The sequence below is a fragment of the Haliaeetus leucocephalus genome, unplaced genomic scaffold (genome assembly GCF_000737465.1).
Source record: "Haliaeetus leucocephalus isolate CR32 unplaced genomic scaffold, Haliaeetus_leucocephalus-4.0 Scaffold678, whole genome shotgun sequence".
In the NCBI taxonomy this organism is placed as follows: Eukaryota; Metazoa; Chordata; class Aves; order Accipitriformes; family Accipitridae; genus Haliaeetus; species Haliaeetus leucocephalus.
Window position 1 is genome coordinate 5,609,326 of NW_010973114.1, and position 11,404 is coordinate 5,620,729.

Genomic DNA, 11,404 nt, shown 5'->3' on the forward strand with positions numbered 1-11,404 from the left:
AAGGTTGGGAAGAGAGAGAGAAGGCTGGCGGGGTCGCGTCGGAGGGGCCGGCGTTTTCAGAGCAGCCGGGGCTGCCTGCGGGCCCCGAAAACAGATGCCCTTCAGATAGCGAAATAGTCCGATGCTGAATAAATCCCTTCGCTCGCCAGCGCGCCGCTTGGCCGCTGTACGTTTCTGAACCCGATTTTGAAAATTTCTGGGTTCGGATAATGCGCTTTTAACTAAATCTTTTTTTTTTTTTTTTTTTTAAATAACTTCTGCGTTTGGCGCATGGCTTTCCTTTCTCTGTTCCTCTTTTTGTTAGCTACTGTAAAGATTTTACTTACCTCTTCTCTGTCCTAACATGGAAAAGGATAAGGTAGTGATTACGAAATACTGCGAGATGAACAAAATGGGAAAAGTAGAAAGCATGTATTTTGCTTATATTTTGCTTATTTGCTCTTCGTATTGTTATGTAACTGTGTGAAAAGTACAGTATTTTCAGGCAGAAATTGAACTTTCATTTGATTTTAAGTTTTTGCATACAACGACAGGCTTTAAGTTAGTGAACCGAAGGAGGACTTTTTATTCAGAACTCTTGCAGAGTTTTAAGCAAGACTTTGGGCTAGGCAGGCTGCTCTTGTTGGTCTGGCAAAATTTGTTGCCATTTCCTTGTATTCTCTGTGATTTCTGAGGACGCAATTCCAAAGAATGAGAGGAAAAATACCTGGGGGATAGGGAAAGGAAAAATACAGAGACCTGGATAGTAGACGTGACCTACAATCCTAGTCTGAATTCAGTAAAACTGAAGAGAGAACCTAGAAGGAGGAGGGGGAAAAAAAAAAAGAGCAAGTAGACTATCTTCCATCTTCAGGTGCAGACAGATCTCTACATTGGACATTCCTCTGGTTGTTTTAGGATTAGTATTATAGTCCTTGTATTACCTACAAGACTAGAGATGAGGCCTCCCCTCTACAAACACAGAGAAAGAGAAAGCCTTGTCCCAAAAAATCTGAGAGTGTAATCACCATGGATGAAGGGGGGGCTGGTGACAGGGATATGTGAAGTAACTTGTCACACAGTAAGCAGCAGAGACAAGGAATAGTGCTCCTTTGAAAAGGGCAAACTAGACTTGATACTTCAAGTGATTTCCAGACGTAGATCTTTCAAGTTCCCAGAGGAAATAATAGGGCTGTGGAAACCCCAGGTTTATCCTCCTAACTGACCTTAAATTCAACAAAGCGCACAGACAATATAAAGAATGCCGGATCACATGGAAACTGTTGGTTTCGGGACTTACACACTCAGCTGGAGATACGTGAGCCCTGATCTTTAACCTCAGAGAAGACATCTGGGACATCAAAGCATTCCACTTTTTTTGAGCTGATCATAACTTAATTCAGGCAACAAGTATGGTCTCTCTCTTGAATCACCAAAGCTCATTCGTCCCTGGAAACTTTCATCTTTTTAAGTTTTCATGACTTTCTAGAAGAGAATACTGAAAAACTGAGATCTGAAGGGCTAACTAATCATCTAATGACTCGGCTAAAGCTGGGAAGATTCAGTGGGAGGAGGAGAAGATTGCTGTGGTGTGGGGACAGCTTCAGCAAATGGAGCAGGCAGATTAGGCCATAAGTAAGACAAAACTAGACTGAAGTATCTCCTCTTCCTTTGTTTTTAAAACATCAACCAAAAATAGGAAGTGCTCACCAAGGTTACATGTAGCCTCTAACCAACAACCTTGCACTGGAAGTCTTCATAAATTTTCAAGCTGCAAAACCACTCTGTTTCCTTGGTCTACAAAATAGACACGAGACTGTAGGGAGGCAGTTTACTGTCATCTGTATCCTGTTTACGGATCTCATAGCTCTGGCTTCTCTCTGCCTATGCTTGCTTTTTCCTTACTGAAAAAAAAAAAAAAAGAAAAAAAAAGAAAGCTGTAGATGCCTGATTAAGAATCAAACAAAAAAGCACAGTCATTGAAAATAAGCCTGAGGAAGTGTAGCTGCCTCCAGCAAGAGACTCTGCTACTCAGTTAAGAAAAGATGGTGTAGGTGGGACTTAGAGGCAACAGGATAAGAACCATGCAAGTGTTCAGGAGCAGAAGGGGGATGCTACATATGGAGGTCATAGATAAAACAAAGTACCACATTGCTGGGATTACAAGTTCCATGGCAATTTAAGAAACAGACTGTCAACGTGTCTTTAAAAAGATGGTATAAAAAGGAGACTAAATGAAGGCATTTGTATATCTGTGCATGTTTTTCTCCCATGTTTGTGTGTAAGCATGGCTCTGAGCACAAACAAACATGCAGCCTGAGAACAGGTCTGCTACAAGATGATTCATAAAGTGATTTAACTAGCTGCCTGGCGTGTAACCTGTGATATGCACTTTGAAGGTCCATGGATAACTACCAAGGGAATCCACAAAAGAGAATGTAGAAAAGCTAGACTGTTATCAAACTTAATGTGAGAGAGATGCAGGAGAGTCTGCAGTTTCAAAAAAGGATGAAAACCAATGTGTTAATAGAAGTAATAATTTTTCTTTTCTCGGCTATTTATTAAAAGACAACTTTTCAGTTCCTCTTGATAGATTTAGGTTAGCTTGAGAAGAAATTCATCCCTCTCTCCTTTAAAAAATAATACTGCTTCAGAAGAAAAAAATCCTAGACGTAGCATTAAACAGCTAGTATGATTTTTCTCAAACATTATCTCCAGGAAATTTGAAATGAAATATATATGTTGATGCAACATAGCAGTTTTAAAATACACAAATCCTTGTGTCTCTCTGACATTTGATTACATCTCAGTACTTGAAAAAATGAAATTATGAAACAGTCATAAAAGCTTTAAGTCACATATATTGCACATGCAGTGTGGAATCCATTTTGCTCCCCTCTCACCCCCCGCCAAACCATGCAGCCCTCACTGGAAAAATTGGACTTATGTACAGTGAAATCTTTTTGGATTTATAATATTGTAAAGGTTTTTAGTTAATCTTGTTAATCAATTAAAGCAACTGCTGCAGATCAATTGTGTAAGCTCAGAAGAGCAATGAAAAACCTGTATATAAGTAATTTGTATGATACTGTCTTGTAAATATGGTATTTAGTACAGTAGCAAAGCTGCAGCAGTAGCATACTATATCTAGCAAAAAGCTGTTGAATTTTATTACGTGGGACATCTGTTTTCTTAAATGTCTGAAAACTTGTCTTCAGTGTGATCTCGCCTCTTAGAAATATTTTGCTGTTGAAGTTTCGCTGCACTGGTGTGAGTCATGCTTGGGTTCATTAGTGTCATTTAAATATCCTATACCTCTGTGCAACAGGAGGGATAGACAGACAGATTCACATTTGATTAAAAAAATGACTGTATTTGCTCAAAGTTTCCAGTAAAAATTCACCTGCTAGAATGAATCCTAGTTACTCATGAAATAGTTTTATTGACAAAGATTTAGATTCTGATCCCATCACTGTTTCTATCAGGACGCTGCTGGCTTCCACTTACACAAGGTTACTTTTAGGACCAGGGGGGCCTTTGGGAGTTATCTGAATACCTAAGAGAAACCCGTCCTTGATTATATCAATATTTATAATGCTTTTGCATTCTCTGATAGCCAGAAGAGGGATTGTGTGGTTCTGCTTCTAGGAGCTGTGTTGGTATGACATTTTGGGTGGGAAAAGGTGCATAGCATTAAGAGGCTCTTATTTCCATGTCACAGACGTTACCCAACTGTAGAAATACGCGCCGAGACCTTCAATGGGTCAACACATGTGCCTGTACCGTCTGACAGCGCTTTTCTTAAAGCCTTGCTTTTTGAACTGAGACTCATAGATGACCATATTTTTGTGGAGCATCGAGATACTTGTACTCGCATCAATCATTCATCGGTATATTCAGTTCGCACCGAAGGAGGGGATCTCTGGCCCGTGCTTGCTTTTCAGAAGAGTGGTCTGATATATGCATGTCTTCCACTAGTTGAGGAGACCCTGGAGCCACGGCCACCCCTCCTCACCGTTAGTGGGCTCTCGCAAGGACTGGCTCTTTTGTTAGGCATTGTGGACTACATCTCTCCAAGTCGGAAAAATGAAGCTGAGATGAGTGCAAAAATAGGCCAGCTTCGAAATTTGCTTATACAGGCCTGTCCACTCGGCACCCCCTTAAACACAAACATACGCAGCTTAAACAGCTCGTTTGATGACATTCAGGAAATGCCTACAGATGAGAGTCAACCAGCTTGGAGATCCAACACATATAAAGGCAAACCTCAGGTTAATGTCTGTATCACTGAAAAAGTCAAGTGTATGCAGTATGACAAAAGAGATGTTGTGGACACGTGGCAAGTTTATGGAGCTGTAAACTGCAAGGTGAGAGCATTTTATGTGCAAGTCTGACCGAAGTACTTTTCATGCAAGCACACTCGGAAAGTAAATACTCATGCCACTTTACTTTGGCATGTGATGAGTAAATTTCTGATACTGTAATATTTCAAAGTGTAACAAACTATTACATATTAGACTGATGTGTTAGTGTTTTTTATTTTGATCTTTACTGGTTTTTTTCCCCGCATGCTTCATGCATTTTTTCAGTAACTATTTATGAGACTTTAATTTCCAGCAGTAGTCTCATTGCATGTATTTCACCAAATTTTTCTTCTTTTAAATGAAATAGCGAGAAATCATTTCATACAGTCTTTGCATACAGAGACTAAGAAATGGTAGTGCTAACACCAAGTTTATTTTCGGCTATCTAATAAGCAATGTGTTAAATAATGATTAGAAACAGAATTTTTGAATGAGTCTTCCACAAGTGTCTGTACGTGAGCATTTTTAATTAATTTTCCTACCAAACAAAAGTTTGATCTTCTATCCTACTTTATTCTATTACAAAAACATTTTGAATCCACAAATGTTGTTTGTTTGGCCGACATAAGAACAGTTGTTAGAGAATCTGGTGAAAGAAACTGGTTGTATAATTATTTTGAATGGTTTTGTATGTGACGATGGTGTTCATTGTTTAACATTAAAAATTGGGGAATATTGACTAAATAGATCAATAATAATTATGAAACACGTTAAAATTTGTGTTTTCTGTAATTGATGTATTTACCATTCTTTGTTCTGAATTATGCTTAGGAAGCACACTATATTATCCCAGTACACTGTATTTGTAACTGCCAGTGTTTTAAGAGGAGAAAGACCTTCTAATAAAGTGGATCATGGTAATTTAATTATTTGCAGGAGGTGGGATACTCATCTCCGAAGGAAGCCAACCTAAGTACTGTGCTTCCGAAGACTGGGTTATTTCCCGCCAGCCATGCTGGTAGGGATTATGGGGGTGAACAGCTTCCTGCTCTCAGAGGGACAAGTTTCTAGTCATCTCGCAGAGTGGATGGCCTTACATAAGAAGAAAGCCCTGGTGTAATCGTGCACTACTGAGCTGGCACACGGAGGGACGCGACAATGCATGCACTGCACGTGGTTGCCATGAGAAAGCTGACATGGGACCACAGTGGCCGTTAATAGCATGCTTGAATCCATTAAGCGGATGTTGTAAAAGTAACTGAATTAATTAGACTATCACCAAGTGTGTTTATGTAACATTCATAATGATGTAGCTATACAGCAAGTCCTGGGCTTGCTTATCTGCTATTTTCTTGCTAAAGAGTACTTGTCAATTAAGGGACATTTAGCTAAGACTGCATCACTAGTCCTACTGTGGGAAAGGCTACAAAAATGGGAAAGGGACTTTGTTTTGAAAGTATTTGTCAGTACTAATGTATGAAGCCAGCTGAAAATTTTTAGTGTGGGTCTTTGGGGTTTTTTTTAATGCTCGTATTGGATTTTTGAACATCTGATTCTGACTTGAGTGAGATATTTTAGAATAACTTCTTGACTTCATTTTTTCAAGTGTGACATAGAGGGATCTGCACCAAACGTAACCCTCACTTTGAATCTCCCGACTAACGGTCCTCCGCTCCAAGATATCGTTGTCCATCATTGTGTGACTTCCGTTGACCCTGCCATGCTGATGTCCAGTAGTGCTGAGCCACTGGATGATTCTGTGTATAACGGACCTTACAAATTTCCTTTCATTCCTCCTTCAGATTCATTCAACTTGTGTTACTATACTTCCCAGGTAATAGCATCCCTGACCCTTGTTGTTTTCCAGTCTTCAAACGGGAAAGAAAATACCTGTGTTGTTGAACATGTCTGAATGAGTTGCAGTCCGATATAGGTGGTATATTCAGTTTGCACCGAAGGAGGAGATCTCTGGCCTGTGCTTGCTTTTCAGAAGAGTGGTCTGATATGTGCGTGTCTTCTACTAGTTGAGGAGAATGGGCAGGTAGAATGTTTTTTAGATAATGAACTACTTGGAAAGCAATTCAGGACTTGAGTCATCTTGAGTCACGTTCATGAGGTGCCAGTACCTTTGACTGCTTGGCATAGCTTTTCTTACTTTAAATGAACCCCTTAGATGCCTGAATTAGACAAAATTAATCCAGGCTGAGATGTCAAGTGCATATACCACAAATCTATGTATTACAAGCGGCCTGAAGAGTTCGGCACAGTCAGCAATTAATATGCATTTGTTATTTTTTAAAGTACTTCAGCAGTGAAAACAGTATGTAATTGATCTTATGATGATGGTGTTAATTTATCTTGAGAATGAATATAGTTTTTCCCAGGTTCCTGTTCCACCAATTTTGGGATGTTATCAACTCATTGAAGAGGGATCACAGTTAAAAATAACAGTCAATTTAAAGCTTCATGAAAGCGTGAAGAATTCTTTTGAGTACTGTGAAGCTCATATACCTTTCTTCAACAGGTAAGAATAAAGAAAACCTAAATAAATTTCTTCCATTTCTCTGTGATCTTCCTGAAGTGAACCTGTCAGGAGTCAATAGAACAGATTATGCTCCATCAAAGTACTACCAGTGGACACTGACCTTGCACATGTCGGGAAGCCCCCTTGGAATTACTTCTAAGTTCCAGAATACAGAATTGTACCAGAATATTTGGTAACGTTCTGAATACTTCTGTTGTGCCTCCTGTTTCCTTGAGGTATTTTTTGATGTGAAACACTGCCGTGATTCTCCAGGTGGATTAAGTCTTGAGATCACTTCCAACCCAGGGTTACCTCTTCCTTAAGACTGCTAATTCTAGCTACAGATCAGCTTATCAAAAATATAGTTATTTAAAATTAAAACGATAGTTTTCATTTAAGCCTTTCTGACAACTGCCCTGACTATGCTGTCACATAATTATAATGAAAATTTAAAGATGAAATGATGCAAAGTTGCTGATGATGATCATAGTGTTAGTAAAATGCTATCAGTGATCTAAAGACAGTAAAATATGAACAGCTCTTTTATGATTACTAGGTTGAGACCACAGTGATTTTCTCCTCCTCTGTAATTTCTTTAAATAAATTAGCAGTGTGCTCAGATAGGTGTGATTTGTCTGTATGCACATAAATAATGTCTTTCAGCATTTTGTTGCTTTCTTTAACAAAATGGGTGTTAACAAATACTGAATTATACTAATTCCAATTGTTTTATTCCTCCTCTGTCATACTGTAGGGGCCCGATTGCTCAATTAGAGTACAAAGTTAGTTATGGCCAACTGGATTTGTCACGAGAGAAGAGCCTACTGGTTTGGGTCATCGGTAAGCAGAATACCCCTATGCACTCTTACTTCCTCTTCAAGTCAGTTTTGTATAGTGTAGGCACAGCTGTATAATTTCTTATAGATGCTTTTTCTGGCTTTAGGACAGAAGTTCCCTAAATCTTTGGAAGTTTCTCTGACTGGAAACGTGTCTTTTGGCACTGCAGGCAAAGAGCACCCAACTGATTATGTTTGCTCTGGGAACACTGCTTATGTAAAAGTAAGTCACAGGCTCTGTCAAAAGAGGCCTTAGTAGTCATTTTTTTATTATCTTAAATTGGCTATGAAGATACATTGATTTTAAATCAGACATACTTTTTAGCTTCTTTGTTCTCAGCATGGAGTTTTCTGTTTTCTTGCTTACAGGATTTGACATCCTGTCATTTTGGAGTGTACTTGCACACCAAGAGTGTGTAACACAGATTGCCAGTATTTGCACAGCAAGCATGACAATATGCATCTGATCATGTTTTCCCTCTCTTTCTATAGCTGTGTTTTAGGATCCCAGACTTTACACTTACTGGATGTTATGTAGACCAGCATTCTATTCAGATCTTTGTACCAGGAAAACCCAAAATTACTGCATGTGAGTTGCTAAAAATATCATTTATTTAACTGAAACTGTGTACTGAACTTACGAACTGGATGTCAATGACTAAAATTAAGTAGCTAAAGTTGGACAAAGCTTTTTCCTGATTTGCTTGGGACATCTGAGAAATTTTGTTCTCTCCTTTGTGTTTTTTTCTTTTGTGATGCTTAAAACAACCCTGGAGTAGGGACTGGCATCTCCCTTTCAGATGAAAGCTCTTATTACTCAGTTACAAAGTCAGTCTCTCTTGGGCTCTCTCCCATTCACCCTGTGATGTTTTACTATGCTCTGCATAATGTCAGAACTTTTACTGGGGTGGGGGGCGGGCAGAGAATGCCTCTCCGTAGTCTGGCCCCTTGTTTAGGACGCTTTGTCAGAGAGGTGGTATGTGGATTGGCAATAACCAGCTACAGAACTCAGCCCCGGCATGCAAGGTGAGACTCTTGCTGTCAGTGTCACCACACCAACATCCCTTGGAGGATGTGGCTCCACGTTGTATCTGTGGAGCAGACCAAATCTGCTTATTCTTGAGTTAGCACATGACTACTTCCAAGTCTGCACCAAAAATACACTAATTGGGAACACAGTAGGCACTCATTAAATCTGAGCAGTACTGTCTAATGGAAGCTTTTTTATTAGTAGCTATCTGTTGCAACTTCTGTCAGTCATGTTAGCAGAAGTCTGTAAATGCCTTTTGAAAACTCTGATCTACACTGTTAATTTTGTGACAGGTCACATTCAGTGCTAAATTGTAACACAAAAAAGCAACATTGTCATACTGTATGTTTTCTATCTAGTATGCAATTTATATTCATTGAACAAAGTCCAACCCATCCACCTGCTTTTGACTTAACCTCTGTTTGAATTTTAAGCTCATGACTGATACATTAGTAAAGGTAATTGAAGCTGAGACTTTAATGTCTTATTATCAGAAACAATTTTCAAATAATAATAAGAGCCTTACAGTTTAAAGAGGCCATTATACCTTTTCTGTAAACTAGTAAGGATGGATTAGTCATCTCTTAACTTGGATGAAGGAATGTCTGATTGTAAGGCACCCTGTAATCCTTTATTTTTCTTGCCTGTTTTTTTTCTTTTAGCCCGGGAACTGATTTCTTCCAGTTACTACATCTGGAATTCCAAAGCACCAGCACCCATGGTGTACAAAACCTTATTTGACTGATTTGCTTGTGAATTATTTTTGTATTTAAACAAAACAGACAGCTAATGAGAGTAATGTCATGATACAGTGACAATAAATATTCTCTAGCACTTGTGCTTGGTATGTTTGCTTAAAAATTTCTGTGGAGGAAAAAAAGAAGAGGTCACTCTCTTAAATACATAAGTTGGTTTTAAATTGTTTAGTCCTGGATAGCAGCTTAGAGAAGACAATTTGAAATGTCCTTGCCGTGGCCACTTTTACTTTCCCTTCTAACGTTAACTGGTGATACAGATACCGGCTGGTATGACTGGGCATGTCTTCCAGGAGAACTCCCAGTTACTTCACTGGTTTTGTAAACCAGAGAGCTCACGGGACGTGAAAGCTTTCAGTGTCTCAATCCTGGCCTGAAGTCACAAGAATCTGATTAGACCCCAGATTAACAGGACAGTTAAAAGCAAGAGTTCTGTTATTTTCACGAGATGCATACAGAATACATATGGGGCAATAATTTTTAAGAGAGGGAGTATGGCATGAGTGATGCTTCTAAAAGTGGAGACGTTACAAGAGTCTTTATTGCCTCTGTCAGCAGAAGTGGTGAGTTGCCTTTCATACATGCACGTGAACTGCATGCTTTGAAAGCTAGGGTTAGTGATGATCCAGAGGTGTGAACCTGGTTTTTCAAATCACAAGACTAGCTTTGAGCAGGCAAAACCAGCTAAGTTTGCTGGAGATTCAAAAAACATCACTGAGCCGTTTTCCCTGGAAAAATAGGTGGAAAAGAAAAGAACTCAGTTTACAGAGGCAGACCTCTAATTTTGAGAAGAAAATTGGTATCTGCAGGAACACAGGAAATGGACTTTAAGAGAGTTATCAGGAAATGAGCAAATTCTGAAGGGCTGGTGAAAAAACTGGGAGAACCTGGAGAGCAGCACAAAAGAAAAGAAGAATGCTGTCTAATAACCGAGCATGTCAGCTGCTCCTGCCACACCTCTTGTTTAACTGTACGCTGTGTGATAAATAAGATTAGTGATTATGTAAGGAGAAAAGTTTTAAGCTATAGTTTAAAAAAATGCTTAGATTGAGAGAGCAATCTAATTGGTTGGTTAAATGTTCTAAAGGGTGGATTAATTCATGTGAAACACGCCATTCAGCTGAAACGGCTATGCAAATGTATAGAACAGAGCTACGCTATGACCCATTTCACACAGGTGATGTGTCCATTTTGATTAGCAGGCAAAAGCTGAATTAATGATTTTGCCCAGAATCCAGTTCCTACCTGTTACAGTTGTCCACATGCCTAGACACCACAGTGTGAGTGAGGAGACGGGGTGTCTCCATTGGAAGAGTTTAGATCATGTTCTGTAGGCTGGGCACCCACCACAGGATTTCAGTGTGCGGTGTTTGCTTTCCACCTACCCATGAGAAAGATGGGAGCTGTCTATTCCGTGGAGGAATGGCTTTTCTTCGCAGCATTTCCCCAAGAAATGCTATGAAACAGTGGGACTCTCAAAATTCATAACATGTTAGAATAGAATCCCCTTGCGCTTAGTAGCAGGGTGTCCTTCCCAAATCATGTTCCTTTTTGTTTCCCTCTTGTCCATGTCTCTAACTCTCTCAAGTTTAGGAGAGCTGCAGTATGCAGGAATGGAAGGGGGCTGCTGCTTTAGATTACTTTGTGCACACCTATCAATGCAGGTTTGGATGGAGGGAAGGGGTGGGTGATGTTTCTCTTCTAGCCCTGAGCAGTTTTCTACAACTTCATGCAAGCCATCACCTGTTTCGATTTATTATAAGGGCTTGCTCCATAAACCTCTGGATTCTAACTCTAGCATGCTCTTGCTGCAGCGCTCTCCCCCTGCTCAAGGATATCTCTATAGTAAGAAGTGGGGAAAGGAGGCTGTGGCTGCTTTTTTTTTTTAAAAAAAGTGCAGCTAAGGTCTCTCTGGCAGGTTTGAGTATGCAGCATGCCCTGTTCTTTGGAAAGCACCCATGAACGAGTCAGGCAGC

At 39.6% G+C, this 11,404-nt stretch overlaps 1 protein-coding gene across 1 annotated transcript; it reads left to right on the forward strand.

Moving 5' to 3' along the window:
• The first annotated feature begins 2,024 nt into the window (after positions 1 to 2,024).
• On the forward strand, positions 2,025 to 9,461 carry AP5M1 (adaptor-related protein complex 5, mu 1 subunit). Its single transcript, XM_010579869.1, has 8 exons — positions 2,025 to 2,029; positions 3,701 to 4,346; positions 5,890 to 6,117; positions 6,668 to 6,807; positions 7,562 to 7,647; positions 7,751 to 7,866; positions 8,136 to 8,232; positions 9,336 to 9,461. Exons 1-8 carry the CDS (start codon positions 2,025 to 2,027, stop codon positions 9,416 to 9,418), a joined length of 1,401 nt encoding a protein of 466 aa, XP_010578171.1. The 3' UTR covers positions 9,419 to 9,461.
• Positions 9,462 to 11,404: the final 1,943 nt, after the last annotated feature.